General features: G+C 37.3%; 1 protein-coding gene across 4 annotated transcripts in view; it reads left to right on the top strand.

Annotated features, from left to right (window-relative positions):
* The window catches only part of BCKDHB (branched chain keto acid dehydrogenase E1 subunit beta), a 207,743-nt gene that overhangs the window by 76,686 nt on the left and 109,524 nt on the right, over positions 1-21,533 (top strand). Inside the window, exon 9 of one of the 4 annotated variants that reach the window (XM_077750338.1) lies at positions 1,039-1,197. The exons of the other annotated variants lie outside the window; for them this stretch is intronic. Coding sequence (XP_077606464.1) covers positions 1,039-1,062 — 24 coding nt within the window. The 3' untranslated portion in view covers positions 1,063-1,197. Of the gene's footprint in view, positions 1-1,038; positions 1,198-21,533 lie in introns of those variants that run through there. 4 annotated transcript variants of the gene reach the window in all.

The raw sequence follows: 21,533 nt of genomic DNA, 5'->3' as shown, positions 1-21,533 counted from the left end.
AACATTTCATAACGCTAAAGGAATCCACCTTCCTTGAAGATGTCACAATTTTAAATCTATAATGTCCTCAGTAGCACAGTTTCAAAATATAGAAGCAAAAACAAAGTACAAAACTAAGAGGAGATGTAGACATATCCACAATCATGGTGGGAGACTGACTACCTTCTTAAAAAACTGATCAAACAAGCAGATAATATCAGTAAGTATTTAGAAGATCTGAAGAGTTAAACTTGCCCTAATTGTGTACTCAACTATATAAGGAATCATTCTGTTTTGTTTTTTTTTTTCCATTAAAGAATAATTGACATACAGTATTAGTTTCTGGTGTAGAACATAGTGATTCAATATTTATATACTTTATGAAATGATCACTACAGTATGCCTAGTTCAGTTGAATATGGAACATTTCTCAAAACCAACCAACTGATAAGACATAAACATATAATGCTAAACCTCAGAAGTTTGAAGTCATTTAGAGAATGACAACAGTGGAATTCAGTTGGAAATTGAGATAAAAAAACAAAAGCCTCAACTTTCTGCAAATTAAATAATTTGTGTTTAAAACATGGGTTGTAAACTGCAACAGAAATTTAAAAAATACTGAACTAAAGGGTTATGAAGTTATTACATATCAAAAATTTTAAGATTCAGCTAACGCTGAAAAAAAAAAACAGGACAAAAACAAATGACAAATGTCAGGTATGAAGAAGGAAAAATGACAGAAAATACAGACAATAGAAAGATACTGAGAGAATATCATGAATAATTTTACAAATAAGTTTTGGGTGACATGGACACACTCTGGGAAAATACAGTGTTTTCAAAATAACAATTAGATAATCTCAACAGTCTTATATCAAAGAAATTGAATCCATTTTTATTAATGCTTATATAAGGAAAACCCTAGACCCATGGGCTTTAGTGATGAATTCTTTAAAACACAATTCTTATACAAACTCTTACAGAAAATAGAAGAAGAAGAAAAACTTCTGCATTCATTTTATTTATTTATTTTTTAAAATGTTTATTTATTTCTAGGAGACAGAGAGAGAGACAGCGTGAGCAGGGGAGGGTCAGAGAGAGAGGGAGTCACAGACTGAAACAGGCTCCAGGCTCTGAGCTGGCAGTCAGCACAGAGCCCGACGCGGGACTTGAACCCACGAACCGCGAGATCATGACCTAAGCGAAAGTCGGACGCTTAACCAACTAAACCACCCAGGCACCCCTTCAGCATTCATTTTATAAGGCTGGCATAATCTTCTTATCAAACCTGTTTCTGACAGTATATAAAGCAAAATAATAGACAAATTTTTCTTAAGAACGTAGATGTAAAAATCTGAAATGAAATATTAGAGAGTCAAATCCAGCCATATAAAAAAGACAAAGGTGAGGGCTTGTTTCAAGTATGCAAAGGGTGCTTGACATTCATAAACATTCACACGGTGTTTGATGCAGTTTCCCACATGAAGAGAAAATGGGAAAAACAATCCTGATGATCTTCCTAATACAGAAAAACATTTGTTAAAAGTCAATATCCGTTCATATGAAAATTCCTTAGTAACCTAGAAATAGAATGGAATTCTATTAATATGATAAAGAGTAGCTTTATCTTATAGCTATGAATAGCTATAAAAAGCCGGCAGCAAAAATTATATTTCCTAGTGAAATTTTGACTGCTTTCCCAGTGAGATCCAGGAACACAACAAAGATGCCTATACATAAAAGCAAAAGATACGAATATGGATTGGGAAGAAGTGAAACTTAGTTTCATAGTGTGATTTGTATGTAGGAAGATCTAGTAGAATCAGTAGGCAAATTATTAGAATTGAGTGTACAACACTCCTGGAAACAAGGTCAATATACAATAATTATATTTTTATATACCAGCAACAAATAGAAAATCAACTGAATCAAACATCTAGGGAGAAATTGAGTGATGCATATGTAACAACCTTATGCAGAAGGTCACAAAATATTATTAAGAGAAATTGGAGAAGCTGCAAGCCACTGCAGCACATACCATATAGTCAAGGTATGTTATAAGGTTATAGTCATTACAGTGTTGTACTGGGTTAAAGACGGACCACTGTGCTGCCACTCATTAGCTTTTTATAGACGTAGAGTTTTGGTGTGCTCTGACCAGGAGGAGTTTTTTCCCGTTATTCGGCCAGAAACCCATACCTCTAGGTAGAGCTGTTCTTCCCAGGCTCCCTAGGTATAAGAACCAGGGTTAAGTGTTGAGGTCTTAAATGGACTTTCCTGCTGAGATACCGAGCACATTCAAAGTGAGTTAAAAAGCGAGCTACAAGTTAAAAAAAACAAAAAAGCAAAAGACCAGTGGCCAGCCACAGAGTTAGGCTTAAGGGGCTGTCCTGCTTGAAGTTTGTTGTTGTTGTTAATGTGTAGAAATTCAGAGAAGCTGCCTATGAGAGCTTGATGACAGCCTTTGAAAGAAACTCAGGATTCAAGAATAATATTGTCATTCGACATAGAATTAACTATATAACAGTGCAAAAAAAAAAAAGAAAATGACAGTTTACAAGGTGCAGGTGATTTCCATGTGTTTGTGGAGAAGAAAAGAGAGCTCTGACACAGAGCTTTGACGTGCTTTACTTGAGTTGAAGATTAAATTATGCTAATTATTGACATAAATAAGTATTTGCCTTTACCCCTTGGAGTCTTTTTTATTCCTCTTTCATGTTCTGCCTGCCTACATTCAATTCCAAAGGAGATCTGCTGGCTTTGCCTCCACCATGTGTCCAGAAATCTGACCACTATCTCTAATGCTGTTACCCTTGACCCTGGTCCAAATTGTGAGCATTTCTCGCCTGGGTTTTGGCTACAGCCTCAACTACTGTCGCTTCTGCTCTTTCTTTGCTGTAGGCAGAACTGATGCTTTCAAATGAGTCACATCATGTCCCTTCTAGTCTCAAATGGCCTAAGTAGCTTCCCATTAAATTTACTGGAGAGGTCAAGTTTCTTAGCAAGGTCTCCAGGGATTTACCTTGTCTCACCACGTTCCACACCCCACCGCCCATCCCCCACTTCAGGAAATGCTCTTCATGGACTCTCAACCAAGCGAATCTATTAGGTCACCGCTCAAATACCATTTTCTCATTCAAACCTTTTTTGACCTGCTTACTTAATATTAGATCCCATCCCTCTTACCAAGACTCTCTTTTACTTCTTCTTTTTTTTCCTAGAGAGATTAAATGATCTGACATATTATGTAACTTTATTATTTATACTGTCAATTTTCTTTCCCCATTAGCAGGTAAGTTCTGTGAGGGTAGGGGTTTTTGGCTGCTGGGTCACTGCTGAATTCTCAGTACCTGAAAAAATGCCTGCCATAGGTTTGGTGTTCAATAGATATTTGCTGTGAAATTAATATGAGTATCAGCAAAAGACAGTTTGATAATATGCTGCAAAAACTGTTTACTATTGAAATGTTTGATTGTGGTACTTTTTCATATTTTTGTTGCTTATACAGATGTTTAAAAAGTAACCCTAAAATATTGCATTATGAATCAATCTGTTGGGGTGCCTCAGTGGCTCCGTCGGTTAAGTGACCGACGGTTGATTTCGGCTCAGGTCATAATCACACAGTTCATGAGTTCGAGCCCCGTGTTGAGCTCCATGCCTGTGCTGAGCCTACTTGGAATTCTCTTCCTCTTTTTCTGCCCCTTCCCCACTTGTGAGCATCTACACACTCTCCCAAAATAAATAAATAAACTTAAAAAAATCCATTTTAAGCTGAAGTATTTATCTTAAAGTTTTAAGTTTTAGTTTGACCTTGGTTTTTAGTTTGTTCTATTTTTCTTGACCATTGTGCATTTTTCAGAATGGTATATAGAAATTGTCATTTAAATTCTCATAACAGTAGGGCCAATTTATTCTAAAAAGCAAAGTGAAATTGATTATACTAAACCTGTTATCTATAATTTCTGAGAAATGAGTTCTTATAATTTTCTGCATAGATGAGAGTTGCTGTTTCTGTGTAGCAGCTTTTAAAACGTCTTAACCTTTTGCATGTCAATATTTTCAAAACTTTTTCACTTACACTTTCTCAAGGAAAACATAATGTATATAATTTCATCTTTCAAAAATAATTTAGTCCAAACAAACATGAGTTGTTACTCTGTGTTAAGACATTTACATTTATTAAGGTGTATGGTTGTTTACTTTGTGGATATATTTCTGTGCTTAATTTCATGGTTTTAAGCCCTTTTACATTTTTATCTTTTGCTGTCGTATTATCGCCAACTGTGCGTGGGATCCAGATGACCAGAGTTTATAACTGAGACATGTACATTGGCCCAGGAAGGCCTGTAATGATTTCTCATGAATCAAGAACACATGCTCTACTCTTCAAACCTTATGATACTAATTTGGGCTTTTCAGAACCTTTCTCCTCTTATTTCCTTGCCTCCTTTGCAGGTGGGTCATTGTTATGGAATTTAGAGCTACAAGAGGTCAGCCTGGGCCTCTTTCCTTTGCCTTCCTGCTGGACCCAGGAGTGACTTGGGACTTAATATCCAGCACAGCTATTATGCCCTGCTTCCCATCACGGGTTCTGTCTGTTCAAACAGACAGGTACAACATACTGTCTCAGATTCTCTCTCCCCACTCCCCTCTCTCTCCCCCAAAGTAATCTACTTGTTCTGCGGTACTCAGTAGATGGGTCGCTACCTTTTTAAATTTTGGAAATGGTGTAGAAAGGAACTTCCTCCCTACCCTGTCTCCTTCCCTCTACTTCTCTTGCTTTCCCTCTCTTTTCCCTTTCCACCCTGAATTATGTAGCAAAAGATGATGATGTGCCCATCAATGCAGATGCTTGTTCTTTGGCTTGTTCTTTGTTGAGGTATCTGTGGTCTCAGTATTTTGGGGGCCTCTTAGGAGCAGGGCAAGGCCTCAGTGATCTACAACGTGGGACAACAGCTGGAAGTAATTGCACTGTGACCTGAGGAAGTGACTATAGTTGGGAGGGAGGATTTAACATCCTCTTCTCCTGTCATTTCACTCCAGCTCTTTCCATTCTTGCTTTAAACGACCTCCCTGGTGGGGCGCCTGGGTGGCTCAGTTGGTTAAGCATCTGACTCTTGATCTCAGCTCAGGGCATGATCTCAGGGTTCGTGAGTTTGAGCCCCATGTGGGGGCTCTGTGCTGACAGCTCGGGATTCTCTCTTCCTCTCTCTCTGCCCCTTCATCACTCCTGTGCTCGCTCTCTCTCTCTTTCTCTTTCTCTCTCTCTCTCAAAATAAATAAACATTAAAAAAAAAAAACCTCACTGGGACCATGGATAAAGGTAAGGCGGGTTCTAAGACTGGGATGTGGGGTCATGGCAGGAGGTTCTGGGAGCTGAGTCCTTCAATAAGAAAGGAAAGATTTATTCCAGGTGCAGAACTGGCCATCTGGGTGTGTCTAATCATTTATATAAAGAACCAAGTTTGCTTACTCTCTATATTTGCGCCTGGTATTAGTGTATTTGTGAATAGTGCAAAACAGGTTTAGCAGACACAGAGTACCATTGAAGATCAATCAACATAAACTCAGAAGGGTTATATTTTATGACTTAAGTTGTAATTTTGTAGCCTTTGAGTTTACTTTTATTTTCACAGGGTTGATTTTAGATTAATTTAGATTTCATTTTTATTAAGATTACCAACACTTGCAAGGTAATATTTAAGGTCTATACTTTGTACTGAACGGCTCTAAATTGGATTTATGGAGAAGCTGGAGAATTTGCCTTTAGAGAATCTACAATGGTTTAGTACTACCAGTTACATACATTTTTTTTTTTTTTTAGTTGATTTCTTGGACCTGGTTGAATGATACTAGCTTTTTTGCTTGAGGCTTTTAATTTGTGAGGTAGAGGGGAGAGAATATGAGAAAGAATGAGAACTAGACCAATACCAGTGTGAGGATTGGGGGTGGGAAGGGAGCTAGTGATTACCTATAACCACTAGAGGCCTCTCTTAAGCCAAGTTTCATGGAAATCAGGTTTCCATAATGGGGCCTGGCTCTGTCATTGTAAATTAAACATATTTTATGTTGTAGTTCTGAATAAATAGTATGAGAGCATTCTCCTCCCCGTCCCCCCTCCCCCAGAACACATAATCTAACCCAAATGTTTTCTTTAATGTGTTTACCAGAACTGATGATCTGTTAGGCTGAAAACAAATTAGGAGTCTCCCTCTGTTCTTTCACTCTCTAAATAAGCTTTTGGTAAACACATGTAATCAAAGAATATGTCCAGATGACATGTCTGTTTGACAGGGCAAGGATATTTAGGTTTGAAAGTGTTCCTGATTTACCATGTTGTATTTAATTGTTGAGAGTGGTATATATTTTTCTGATGTAGAGTATAAGTGATTTTAAATTGTATATTTAAAATTTTGTATATTTCTGTCACGACTATAATAAACTTCTAATATCAAAAATCTATTTAAGAAATGATTCAGAAGTCTTTTTTAGGCTTAATATTGTCTGGGGTAAGAATGAAATGTTTTCCTATAGGAGTAATGAAATTATCATTTTTAGTTTGGGATTATTTTGGATGTGGACTGACTTTGCTACGAATGCGGGCAGTGAGGGCAAGGTCATCCTGGTAAGAATAGTTGTTCTGTTCCAAAATAGGAAGGCTGACAATTTGGAATTTGGTTCCACCTTTGCCAAGCCCTCATTCCTATAGGATTTTCTTTGTCATGACCACAACTAGTTAATTGTACTAATGGGAGCAAGTTCTAGGTTCTTGGATGATGTATTTGGGATGTGACTTTTACATATACTGTCCTGCATGCTGGCTCTTGGAAGATTCCTCTGGGTTCCATGAGGGCAAGGGAGTTTTGTGAATTTTACTACTGTATCCCTCAGAAGTGTGAGGAGTGTACAGCATAGAAAAGATACTCAGTAAATATTTGTTGAATGTTCTTACTACATTTCAAAAATAGCACAAATATAATAATAATAATGTAATAATAATTCAGTTTTTTAGTGAAAGAAATTAAAGGAGAAAGTGATAATTTCTGTAGGAAAAAATACCCTGAGAGTATCACTCCTGCTACATGGTTTATTTTTGGTATGATGTATATTTTAGATGTATTTTGAGAAAGATTAAAATAATGACTGAGACCTGATCTAACTTTGTATAATATACATAGTACAAAAGGTTTAACATAGTGTCTGGCAAATGAATGGTAAATAAGAGTTTAAAACAACATGTTCTGTGCATCTCTCCTTTAGTATTCACAACAGTTCTGCAAATTAGATCAGTGCCATTATTTATAGGTGAGAAAACTGAGGTTTGGAGAAGGTAGAGTAACTTGCTCCATCCAGGTCACACAGCTGATGAGATCACTGGGCTCTTAGCCTTTGCCTTTGAGAAGCATGGTTCCTCTGAGGCAGAGTTTGAGCAGTATTTGTAAATATTTTTCAGGTGTGATGAAACAACTGTGATTCGTGCTATAATTTGTATGTAACTTGCAAGTATAGATGATATTGGCAATATAAATGTATTTATGGGTGGAGGGGTAGTTTCTGTTTATTTTGTGCGGGCTTTCTGTCAGAACTGTTGAGTGTTCTGATGCAGTCATTTCCATTCTCTAGGCTAAGAATTTCTATTCCCATTTTAGAAATGAGGAAACTGTCTCTGAAAGCATAGAAACTTCCTGAAGTCGCTTGGCTAATAAGTGGCAGAACTGCATTTCAGTCTTAGGTCTTCAATCCTAGCACACTGACATTTTCATAGTATAACCATGCCTCATGTTAGGATCGTCATTTTACAATTACCTAACTACATGCTTTAGAAAGTATCATTTGAGTTTTGCTGATGAATAGCTTCTAAATTTGAACTTGCAAATATTATGTAACATTTCAAGAATTTTCTTTCACATTTGCCCACCTGTGTAACACTTTTTAAAGAATATAACATTCCTAAATACTGTATACACCTCGTAAATCACACTACTATATTTCATTTCATTTGGCATTATTTTTTTCCTTCTACATGAACTGGAGAAAACAAGATAAAACTTTATAATTACATTTTTCCATTTCTAATCCCATTTGATGTGTCCCCTTACACACTTAAATTATTTGAGTTTCACTCAAGATTTTCATTTTGTTGAAACAATTTGCTTTTGCTGTTAAGAATAGCAGTGAAGAGAAAGAAATCCATTACCTCATTTCATCATGAAAAAAGCTCATAGGTACTTTATGTTTTTAGTTTAACATTTTGGGTGTAATGTAAGAAATCTACATTTGTTGACTTTTTGTTCTTTTTTTTGTGGCCATTAAACTGGTACTTATGTAGCATTTATGCTATAATTGTTAAGTTTTCCTTGCCATTTCTATTCTAACACCTTAGTCTTGCTTTTCTAGCTGTTATAATTTAACTTAAAACTCTATGGAAACTGTGGTCTACAAAGATTCTTAAAAAGCAAAATAGGGGAATAATACCATTTGCTTCCATAATTGATCTATTCCAAAATTGAAACCACTCTTACCCGTCATGGATAGTCAGCCCTTCGAAATACATACATGCATTCCTTGTCACACACTTTTGTTGCTTTTTCTTTCAGGAACTTGGTTTTCTCTCTGTTTATGTTTTCTTTTAATTTTTTTAATGTTTATTTATTTTTGAGAGACAGAGACAGCATGAGCAGGGGAGGGGCAGAGAGAGGGAGACACAGAATCTGAAACAGACTCCAGACTCTGAGCTGTCAGCACAGAGCCCAATGCGGGGCTCGAACTCATGACCTGTGAGATCATGACCCGAGCCGAAGTTGGACGCTTAACTGTCTGAGCCACTGAGGCGCCCCTGTTTTCTTTTATATCTTTAAGTTATGTGGTTTCTTATATAGTTGTTACATATCTTAAGTTTCTTTTTTAGTACTTTTTTACATTTTTGTTGATATTGTGAATAGCATCATTGTTATTACAGTTTTTCCTGTTTCCCCCCTTGTTCTGTGTGTAATAGAAGAGATTAAAAAAATTAAAGTCATATATTAACATGTCAATAACACATACAGTTTAATGGAGCATATAATGCAAAGCAACGTTTTCCATCTCTGTTTCTAGGTCCACCCCAAACCAGCCACTTTTAACCACTTCTCTATTTTGTTCTGATGGCTGCTTCCATATCTCTCAGAAATTGCATTGTACAGATATTTTGGCTATAATACTTGTTTCATTTCTGCAAAGACCTCGATTCTAAACAAATACCAAAAATAACAGGGTCTGTGGAAAAAAGTGGGTTAGGCAGATCTCTTAAAACATACACAGCTTTGTTACTCGAGCAAGGAAGGGTTTGTAACTAGAGTCAGGAAGGAGTGAACCTGCTGAGTTAGGGAGTTAAGGGCAAAATTCATAAAAGTTGGGGGAACCATGTGATAAACACTTCTAAAACAGAGCAGATGGGCCAGCCTGACTCAAGAGGCGTAGTCTATGGAACTGTTTTTCACTGAGTGTGTCAGCTCTGTGGTTATGCTTTGCCTCTTAATGTGTTTCTTAGTAGCGTAAAAGATTAACGGGCTGGGGCAAATTGTATATATGCCAACATGAGTAGGCCAGCTGCTGGTGTCCCTGACCTAAAAATATGTTTCATACCTTTTGCCGGAAAATTGGACTCCCCTTGCCCAGTCCCTCATGTAACTCACTGGTGAATTGGGTTTGATTGACAGCACCTAGGTTACATCTTTATCTTAGCTGTGATGGAGACTGGACAATAGGTTTTTGCATTCTACCTTGAGAAGGTGGGACTAATAAGGAAACGTTTAGAATGTGGAGAATATATTGAAAAGTTTTGGGTTATCCCACAAAGAAAAGGTCCAATACAGACATATTCATATATGTATATACACATCTACATGTGTATGTATCAATGTGTGTATACCTTCATTTATCAATTTTAAACATTATTCCCCACTCTGACACATGAAGACTCAATGTATTTGCATTACGTATTAGCTTCACCGTAACATTTCCCCAATTTTTAGTTTTTAAATCTCTTCCACTGATTATCTTTCAATTTTCATTAATTTTTAAATCTCTTGTTCTATTATCTTTTCTCAGTATCCCTCCACATTTCGCTGTATACGATGACATTAATGCCCTCTACCCCTGTCTTCACCTCTCTCCTCTCTTCCAAGTACTGTCTTACAGCAACTATTTATTTTTAGATAGCTGAGACTGACAACATTGAATTCTGTTTTGTAACCATAATTAAATCTTCCAAACTTTTGACTGTAAAAGTTAAAAACCAGTAAACACTCTTGATATTATTACAACATAAATATTTTTATTTTATGGTGACCAAAGGAGTAAGATTTTATTCTTCTTTTTTTTTTTTTTTTAACTTCAGGACAATTGTCTCTGCCCCTGGGTGCCCAAAAGGAGATATTCTTGGCCTCTAGAACAAACGGTTTGCCTTTTTTTTTAAAAATAGTGCATGAATTCCACAAAGTCTTGTCACATTTTAGTTGCTTCAGTTTTGGCCACAGCATTCTTCTGGATCATTCTGGATTTTAGAATTTCAAATTACCTCTTCTTTTCTCCTTGAAAAAGCATAATCAGCCTTTAACATATCTTGAAGATCAGTACCCTCACTTGGAATCCACATTCCCTCCAGGAGTCTTCTGACATCCTATACCAGTCTGACTGCCATTCTCTAAATCTGCTGCAAATTCATCTTCAGGGATGTTTTTCCATTGCACTCTTGAAGACATTGTTTTCTGGATCCTATGATTTTCTCTTTCATGGTTTTCTCCCTCATCTTGCTGAGGAACATAAATAATTCATCGAGCAAAAGTTGTGTGGATGTGGGAGGCTTTTGACACCTGCATTTGGAAAAAAAAAATGTGTTTATTTTGCACTCAGACTGGATTGATATTTGGCTGGATATAGAGTTCTAGGTTTATAGTAACTTTCGCTTACAAGTTTGAAGATAATACTTCTTTACAATCTTGTGTTATGTTGGGGTAAAAAAATGTGATGCCAGTATGATTCTCATCCTTCTGTAAGTAATTGTTCTGTGTGTTTGTTTTTCTGGAAACATTTATGATTTTTTTGGGGGGTCCTTTTATACTGAAAATGCCATAGGTGTGAGTCTCAATGAGAGTCTCTTTCATTCATCTTGCTTTGCCTTTCATACATTTCCTTTGGAAATTTATTACTTATTTAAAAATAATTGTATCCTTTTACTTTTGTAGATTTTTCTTTTCAAAAACTTATCAGTTGGGTAATAGACCTTCTAGGTTGATGCTCGGTCTCTCATCTTTTCTGTCCAGTTTTTGTCCCATTGTGTTCTTGTAATGTTTTAAGCATTTCTTCTCTTTTTTCTTTTAATTCTTACTTTGAATATTTTAATTTCAACAATCAATTTTTTTCTTATGATCCATTCTTTTTGTACTTTGCTGTCATTTTGTTTTATGCCATGTCTACAATTGTCCTGGGTATACCCATATAATATGCGAGTTATCTGTATTATGAAATAAAAGGCTTTTAAAACTTTCCTTCTGTAAATTATCTGTTTCTTCAGTAGTTTGTTTCTGTAATATATAGTTTTTTTCTTTTTGTTGACTATTTTGGGGCTCTGACCGGATGTTTTCGTGTAAGTCTCTTTCCTCGGCAGGCATCTCTGTGGGAAGAGCTGAGCAGATCTGTGCATCCGGGTGAGATTTTGCTTTAGGGTGTGAGTGGATGGGAAGTCTGTCCATAGGCATGAGGGGAGTGGGTGACTCTAGACATACAAATGAGCTAGGCTTGCCTTTTGGACCACAACCCTCACAGTGTAGGCCTGTCTTTGTAGGCAGTTTGAACGGGGTTTTATCACTGACTGTCTTGCCTGGATTGTCTCTGGGGTCAGGGTGGAAAGATGTATTTTATTTGGGGGAAGTAGGGCAATTGGTACAGCTGCTTTCTTTAATTCCCCTGCTTTCATTCCCAGTCCTTACATCCACCTTCCACACCTGCTGGTGAACCCATCTGGGGTCTCAGGGGAGATTGGCTTCCTCTTCCCTCATGCCCCCTCCCTCTCCCATGAGTCTAGTCTTTGACTTATCTTCACCTGCACCTTCATCACACATCCACGAGACACTTGTTGTGGTCTCTTTTGTGTGGTAATCACTACACCTCCCCAACGTTGTTGTTTTGACTGTTACAGTTTTTTTCCCTTTTGTATTCATTTCCTGTATTGGAAGAGAAAGACTACAAAAGCATATATTCAGTCTATCTGCTTGAGCTAGAAATCTTCTCTGTTATATTTTTTTCATTTTTTCTTTTTAATAACAAGCATTGGTGATTTCTACAGTTCAGTCTGTGCAGTCTTTTCACCAAAATCTCATTCATTTCAGTAGTTTCTTAGTTGATTTTCAGGGTTGGTCATCTTATTCTGCAATAAGACCAACTTTGTTTCTTGTAATCTCTGTATATTTTCTCATTTGACTAGAACCACTGGACAATAATGAATGATAGTGATGATAGCCAACATCGAATGTGGTATTTCTAAAGCCTAACATTTAACTGATTGAATTGTGAAGTAGAAAATAAAAAGTATTGACTTCATTGTGTAGAGTCCTGGCTCGCTGAGAAAAACATCCAGAATTTCCTACACAGGTAGTATTTTTGAGTGAATGAATTTGGCATGTGCAGCCTGAGTACCTCTTGGACTTCTTTTACCAATAACCACACATCAGAATTGTGGGTGAGAAAGAAAGGAATGTAAGCTTTTTAAAATAATAAATTCTCCAGTAGAGTTTACCAAACTCCCAATGACAAAGATGTTTTCATTATTGGGGAGCAAAGTTAATATGATTTCAGGGCACCTGGGTGGCTCAGTCAGTTAAGTATCCAATTTCGGCTCAGGCCATGATCTCATGGTTTGTGAGTTTGAGCCCTGTGTTGGGCTCTGTGCTGACAGCTCAGAGCCTGGAGCCTCCTTCAGGTTCTATGTCTCCCCCTCTGTCTATCCCTCCCATGCTCATGTTCTCTCAATAATAAATAAATACATTAAAAAATTAAAAAAAAATTACTATGATTTCTTGCCAGTAACTCAAGAAACATGAATTATGTAACTGGCAGCTATAATGTCTCTTCTACCCTACTGTCTGTAACGACTTAGTGAAACAGCCATAACTGGGTAAATACTGCATGTGATAAATACGGCCTACATGATTGACAGCTAAATGACAAGGACAGAGAGATCTGGTTATTGATTATCACGTAGAAGAACTCAACCGCTTGTTTTATTTTTATGTTTTAAAAGTGCTTCAAGAATTGTCTTGATTCATGATGTGAAACTCTAGGGCATAGTTTTGGAAATCCTTAGTGGAAGTTGCAGTGATGTGATTATTTGTCAAAGTAGAAAAGACTGTATATCAGTTTTATCCTTTAAGGGACTTTAAATTAGTTGGAACTATCAAAAAATGAAATGAATTGCCTTTTGTGGTTGTGAGCACCTCATTAATGGGAGAGACTTGATCACCTGGCAGAGATGTTAAGAGAAGGAATGGGGAGGATGGTGTAACCAGTCCCTCCTGGGTTAGAGATCGTGTGGAATAAAGGAAAACAATCCTTTAGCATTTGGGAATGTGGTAAGTTTTATATCTCAATATTAAATGATGTAATAAAATAAGATAGATAGCAGAAGAAGTTATCCATGATATTTTATACAGGAAATTCCTTTTTTATATTTCTAGTAAAATACCTGTGTTCCTAGACTTTTCTTTTGCCAGCTTTATCTTCTTTTTACTGTAATCAAACAGTAAATTATTTCTCTAGTTTTATAAGTAGAAGAGACATCCACTAGCCGCATTTTATAGTGATTTTTTGGTAATGTCTCTGACGTTTACCTTTTTTACTTTCCACAGCTGCTACTATCTTTCCTCTCCCTCCATTTCCCCATCGCCCGCACCCCACAGTGTAAACCCACTTTGCTGTAGGCTGGGCCACCTGCCGTAGCTCTTGAACCATTTGTTCTTTTCCATTCTCATGGCCTTATTCAGACCATTATCATTTCTCCGCAGGACACAGTGTTCTTCTCTTGCTCCTTTGGAGCCCTTCCTTCTTGCCAGGATAATTTTTTAATCTGAAAAACTTCTTGGTATTACTATTCATAGTTCAATTCTGTCAGTGCTTTTGGATTGCCCCTAAGACAAAATGTAAAATCTTATTATGACGTATTTGGTTCCCCATCATCTGATCCTGGTGTGCTGTGTCACCATTTTCTGCCATTTTCTCCACACAGAGAGGATAACCCAGCTATATCAGATTGTTTGTGGCTCCCAGAAAACCCCTGTTCTTTGTTGCTGCGCTGCCTCCGCGGATGGGCTCTCCTCTGCCCCTGCTTCCCCTGGATGGATCTGAGTGCTGACTAGTCTGAAGCACTCAGTTTACAAGTTTTCTCTTCCAGGAAGCTTTTCCTGACCTGTTTTCCTGTCGTCTTTTAAGTCTGTCTTGTCGCCTTCTCAGTGTTCACAGGGCACTGCGTCCAGCTTTGAGAGCTGCATTCCCCTGGGGTTGTAGTTTTTAATGTCCTCACCTAGCTCTGTCAGCACACTGCCGTTTATATCTCTGTTTTCACAGCCACAGCGGCATATAGAAGGAGTGAAGTAAAAATGCATTCTTGTCCCATAGTATATGAACGAACTTTCCATATATTCAGAGATTAGGTTCTGTAGAATTTCCGTTTTCCATGATGTGGCTGAGAAATCTTGAAGTTGGTAAGAAAGACTTCTAGGTAGCTTGAGGGAGCAGCCTTAAACCCAATGCCTTAAAGCAGACGCACACTAATCCTGTAGGAAAGACCACGAGGTCCTTCATCATGTGCCTTCACCTTTTACCCAGAATTCTTACAAACATGTTTACTTGCTGTCACAGCTCACATTAGATTAGAAATAACTCATCAGAAGATGCGGCAGAGTTAGAATGTCAGAGGTAAGGATGTTGGCAAGATGAAAGCTGATACAATGATAGCCTGAGAACAAGGCACTCTATGGAAAAGAAAAACAATAAAAGGCATATAAGAATATTTAAAAATCACAGCAGTTTGTAGTCAGTTAATGCAGACACAAAATAGACATCTGCCCTGGTCGCATGGTTTTATAATTGATGTTCCAAGCTCTATCCATCATCATAAGGAGATTAATTTCTGTTCTATGCACCATGTTTGAAATGCAATATTATGGCTTAAAGGTAAGAGCTGGGTGAACTCTCAAATATGTTGAGTAACCCAGCCTCCTACAGTGCTAGATAAATGAGTTCTTGCTGTGTTTCTTTCTGAAAGCTGCAGGGTACTGGTGCTCTGCTTCTGATCATTAATTTCCCTTTGGTTATATTCATACTACTAACAATGTTATTTAGTGATCTTCTGTTAGGGCATTTTTCTATTAATTTCTGATTTCTCATGTCACATTTGGAAACTAATAAAATGACCCCTTTCTCGTGGCTCTTATTGCTTTTCAGTTCTTATAATCATGGAACTGCTGATGAATTTTTAGCATTATAACTTCAGTATATCATTAATTCCAGTGCTACTTTGTATTAAGTCCATTTGACATTTTACAGACTTTTCTTATATAGTTTTTAAACGTTTATTTATTTGTGAGAGAAAGAGAGAGAGGGAGAGGGAGAACATGAGCAGGGGAAGTGCAGAATCTGAAGCAGGCTCCAGGCTCAGAGCTGTTACCACACAATCCTATATGGGGCTCAAACTCACAAACCACGAGATCATGGCCTGAGCTGAAGTCGGACGCTTAACCGACTGAGCCACTCAAGCACCCTCAAACTTTTACTGAATTGGTGGGAAGGAAAAAAGACAGGGATTAGGCTTCCATCTTTGAAGACGGAGATATTGAGGTGTGACAGATACCATGTGTAGTGACAGTACTACAAATCCCCTGTGCTGGGGTTTGGAACCATTTGTCTTCTTGGTATGAATCACTTGAGACATGTTTCTTTTGTTTCCCAGTGCGCTTAAACTCCAGGGGAGGTTGGGTTGGCGGTGCCAGAGGGTGGAGGGTGTGTTGACTAACCTGTTAAGTAGTCTTTTTTCTGAGAGTCTAGTTTCTCATTAGTATTTCTGACCAAAAGCATAGATGGTTAGAAATAGGAATTTTTGTTTTTAATAAGTCTCTCGAGCGATGAGAGGCTTATTTTTGAAGAATGGAATTTTAAGGAAGCCTGACAATCTCAGTTTTCATGTGACTGAAAAATTTTGGCAGCTGAAAAAGCTTTCACAACTAGTAGTTAGAACCAGACTTTCCAGTGGCTAAGCTGCTCTTTGGGAGTTAGACTCACGGCTAACCTGTACCTCTGCTCTCAGATCATAGTGGTGCCTTTTAGGGTGCTCATGGCTTTCAAGTATCTTGCTTCCTGATGGTTACAAAGGCTCTCATGGGGTTTATCTTCCCATCATGTGTCTTATAAAGATCTTCAGTCTTCTGTCCCATATTTATGCATTTTAATCAGGTTAATTTTAAGATACTTACCACAGGCATAGGGCATATAACGCTTCATTATCTCTGCAAGACACATCTTTTCCTCCTCTCTTACACCACCACAAAATTATAATGCTACTGTATTACCACAGTTTTAGAACTTGAGGGGCGGAAATGGATTGTTTTACCCAAACCCTGTAGGAGTACAAGTAGGCAAAGGTGAGGAGACTTGGGAAGTCACCCACTTCAGTTCCCTGTGCACTATGTTGTAGCAACCTGACAGACGGTTAGCAGCTCCTGCCATACTCTTCCTGTCCAATGAGGTGGCCAGTGCACTTGTATAGTTCTGGCTGTTAGAAAGTTTAGGTGAAATTTGCTTTTCTCTAACCTCCACCTATTGATTCCTGTCCTATCTTGTAAGATCTTGTTTATACCTACTTCTATTTGACATGTCTTCAAATATTTGGACACCTTTCAAGCTTCTTTGTAGTCTTCTCATCTCTGGTCTAAATATTGTATCCATCTCTTTCGGCTATCACTTAAATCCTCTGGTTTCCAGATTCCAGATGGCAGTTCTTTGGACATACTCTCAAAAGGGTCCAATGACCCTTTTAACTTCAAATGACTTAACAATGATTCTTGACATAGTGTCTGTCAGCCACATGCCTACTAGGACTTGTTTTCTCCTAAGATCTGACCTCTGTCATGACCTAGAAGGAGAACAATGTTTTCTATGTTTCTGTGTTGAAATACTTGAAAAGGTACTGTGTTCCATGTCATTGGATATGTTAAGGAGATGCACACAGTGTCAAGGATGTTAATAGAGAAATAGCAAATTGGGAGTGTGGGATCATTACAAAAGTAAATTAAAATGGCTATTTAAAAAGTAGCTTTATGAAATACTAAGTATAAAATATAGGACGAATTAGAGTATGTAACACGGGGGAAAAATACTTGCATGAATATTTCTCTTTCAGAAGGGCACTTAACACGCTTTTGTTCTTTGACCAATCCCTGCATAAACTTGCAAGGTCATTTTGCATCCGTGAAAGATTGCATCTTTTGTCGAAAACTTTTGTTTCACAAAAGTCTCGTCAACATTTTCCCTTCATGTCAACATAGAGCGCTTTAATTTTCTCTACTTTGGGCCATGTTGTTTACTCATTCTTTACAGAGTCAACATTTGGGGCAATACAACTAGGTTGTTACAAACTCTTAGAAAACCCTTAATCAGTATTGTTGTTAGCATTATTTTGACCAGTACCAACTACTCACCCATTGCCCTTAGGATAATGTTAGCTGTGCTTTCTTAGATAATCTGAGCCATTTATCAGTGACATTTTTGTAGATGGAATATTGTTTACTCTTAATCCTAAGATTAAGTTATTGAAAAATATATTGACCTTACTCTGAATTTGGGGCTGTGTAGGTTGTCGATTTTGCCAAGTTATGGCAATGAGAGCTCTAGTGGTATCTATGTTAAGATAAGTGATTCTTTAATGACATTGTTAACATCATTTCCCCGTGTAGAGTCTTACTGTTTTTTATTTTCCATGAGGTAATTTTTAAAATGTGTGGCTGTTGTGAGATATTTAGTTCAATAATATATTGCACGTAAGGACAGTCATTGAAAGGGTTCTGGTGTTATAAGGAAAGGATGTTAAAAACCCAAAATCTCTCAAGTAACTTGTGGTTTGTAACAGTTTCACCCTTGGGGAAGGGAGGCACATTGAAACTTCCATGACTATTAATCTTGAGAAAGAGCATGCATGGTCTTGTTGGACTGAAGCCTCTCGCCATCTTATCAAGCCAGGGGTACAAAAGTAGGCTCAGTTTGCATCCCTTTTTGGCCCATTAAACAAAATGAAGATGGTGGGAGTATATGGATGTTATGTTGAGTCCTTCGACTAGTTATTGTGGGATACGAGTTGTGAATATTTCCCATTTCTTGATTTTACTAATTGTCTCCCCGAAGTCACTCACCAGAAATATACAGTAAGAAGCTGAATTTGTTTGGCTCACTTAGCTTGTTTTGGAGAATGGAGGAGAAAACCTTCCAACTGGAGCTGTCAGATTTTTTCTACAACAGGCGCCTGCCTTTAGCTTTTTGTGAGAATAGCCTGATGTACTTCTTCCGTCTTTTGCTACCATGAGCAAACTCTCTCGGCTTTTGTAGGCTTCCAGACTGTAAAGCTGACTGCATAGTGTGGTTAGTACACAGCGTTCTGGGACATGGACAGGGATCTCACGCCCTGGTTTTCTGCTGGTTGCTGGATGACCTTGGGCAAGTGACTCAACCTCTTCTCTGTTTTCCTTTCTACTTTGTAAAATGGAGACTCTTTTTTTTCCTCTTTAGCCTTAAAAAAGTTTACAACAATTAAATAAGTTGAACGGGTTAACACCTCTGTGAATACTTTAGTTAATACAGATAGGTTGACTTTTCACACTTGATCTTAGCCAAAAGGCCGAGAAGCGATAGGTTGACTTTTCAGATTACAAGAATAAGTTAAATGAAATGCCCCAAATGGGTTCAATATGTTTTCCAGATTGTCTATGTTAAATAAGAGATGTAAGTCTGGTCTAACTTGTATAAATCATTTTGATCTCTTTTGAGGAAAAGCAATGTGGTTGTTTATGTTGTCCATGTAAATGGTTTTATAGCATTAAATATGTCCAGGCGACACTGAAGGATTGTTTTGTCACTGAAACCCTGAAAGTCCCTCAGTTACTGTAGTTGATTCTTATGGACCCTTTAAAATCGTCTAGTTAATCAAATTTTTAAACTGTTTAGGATGATTTCATCTCTTTAGGCCTCTCACTTTTAAATTTTGCTCTTTTTTTTTAAGTGGATGAATTATTCTCATTCAAGAAAAGTATTGGTTTCTAGTTTATAAAAACTTAATTCTGGTTTTTGTAAGCCAGTTTACATAAAATTGATTCTAGTTGTTATATCCCAGAAATCTATTATGTCTTTAAAACCTTACTAGCTCATTTACCCTCCATTTCTCATCTTTGGGTGCCCTATAAATTTGTAGACTTTAAAACCTGAGTTGCAGTCTTAAGCTTTTAGTGCACACTGCTTTTCAATGTATAACCATAAAATACCTTTATGGGAGCCTTCTGTGTATGGATCTGACAGTATGGGACTTGAGCTAACAGTGAGGCTAAAGTCTGATGTGAGCTTTTGAAAAGTATACAGCACACTACTAATGGTGGAACTGTTATCTAATCAGAGTAAGTCTATGACTCATTGTAGTTCCCTCGCCTTTTATTCCCATGAACCATAGAAAGAACCCACTGTAGGGGGCTGGAAATATTCTTTCTTAGGATTGTGGGATGACAGAGTGGATGCTTTTTTCCAACCACCATATGTGGTGATTAGGCTCTTCGGAATGACATTGGGTACTCTTTGAACGAACAGCGACAGCCTTCCAAATAACTTATAATAAATAAAGTATGTAAGCCATTTTCTTCATCCAGATGTAATGTTTAATAGTAGAGGAATAAATTTAAAATGACCTTTTACAGAAAAATTTGGGAAATGTTGGATGGATTAAGAAAGCAGTCATGCCGTTGGAAATTAACTCCTTTCCAGCTTTTAGGTGAGATTATATGATGGTTTACGTGAATTTCATTTTATGATTTGTTGGAAAATGCATTGATTTGTAAAACCTAAAACCTTCAGTGAACTAATACTTTATTTGAGCTATCAGTCTTTGTTTCCCATACTCAAAAGCATTTAAGCAGATGGCACACGTGGGTGTGTGGTTCATTTTTCTGAATGTCTAATAACTTATCTAATTTTGTAAAGTAAATTGTATTTTATATATAGTAGAATGAAATCCAATTCCTGGTGGACTCTGGATAAGGTGGCATCTTATTTGTTTTTTTATAGTTTATTTATTTTTGAGACAGAGAAAGACAGAGCATGAGTGGAAAAGGAGCGGAGAGAGGGGGAGACACAGAATCTGAAACAGGCTTTCAGGAACAAAACAGGGGTGCCTACTCTCATTATTATTAATTATCACTATTCTAGAGGATCTAAGTAATTATAGAGACTAGAACATTAAATTGTTACAAATAGAGAAAAGAGAAAATAAAACTACCTGAACTTGATAGGTTATGTTTGTACACTTGTGAAGCCTGGGAGACTTTAAACAATTAAGAATAAAAGAATTGAGAAAAGAAGCTTGGTATACAATAAATATTTTAAAAAACAATAGTTTTTCCATATTCTATTGATAAATAAACAGAAATCGAAAATATCCAAAAAATCCTATTTATAATAAAAACAGACTAAAATACTTAAGAATACATTAAAAATTTTTCATAAGGTTTACTTATTTTTAAGAGACAGAGGCAGAGGTGAATGGGAGAGGGGCAGAGAGAGAGGGAGACACAGAATCCAAAGCAGGCTTCAGGCTCTGAGCTGTTAGCACAGAGCCTGACCTCAGGGCTCAAACCCATGAACTGTGAGATTGTAACCTGAGCTGATGTCGGACCCTTAACTGAGTGAGCCACCCAGGTGCCCCAAGAATACATTTTACAAGTGGGGCATCTGGGTGGCTTAGTCGGTTTAGCATCCGATTCTTGATTTCGGCTCAGGTCATGATCTCACGGTTTGTTAATTGGAGCCCTGCATCGGGCTCTGTACTGACAGTATAGAACCTGCTTGAGATTCTCTCTCTCTGCCCAAACCCCTCTCTACCCCTCCCCAGCTTGCATGCACATGCAATTTCAAACATAAAAGTAAACATTAAAAAAAAAGAATACATTTTATAAGAAAGATAGTAGATGTATGCAGCAAATAATAAAATCTTATGGTAGCTCTTGAAACAAGTCTCAGATAGATTGTTCTTGGATGGTACAGCAATATCACATAAATTATTTAATGCAACCCCAATTTCAGTCCTAATGGAGTTTTTTAGTCTTTTTTTAAACTGCCTAAATATATTTGAAGCTCTACATAGAAGAATAAATGCCCCCAAATAGCATCTCCCCCCCCCCAAAAAAAAAGACAAGGAGATTTTTCATTAGCTGAAATTAAATTTACTGTAAAGCCATGTTAACAATCTGTGGCTGGCAATTAACATACAGATT

The sequence above is a fragment of the Crocuta crocuta genome, unplaced genomic scaffold (assembly GCF_008692635.1).
Source record: "Crocuta crocuta isolate KB4526 unplaced genomic scaffold, BGI_CrCroc_1.0 scaffold9, whole genome shotgun sequence".
In the NCBI taxonomy this organism is placed as follows: domain Eukaryota; kingdom Metazoa; phylum Chordata; class Mammalia; order Carnivora; family Hyaenidae; genus Crocuta; species Crocuta crocuta.
Note: the sequence above shows the minus strand (reverse complement) of the source record. Positions and strands in the feature narration are given on the sequence as shown.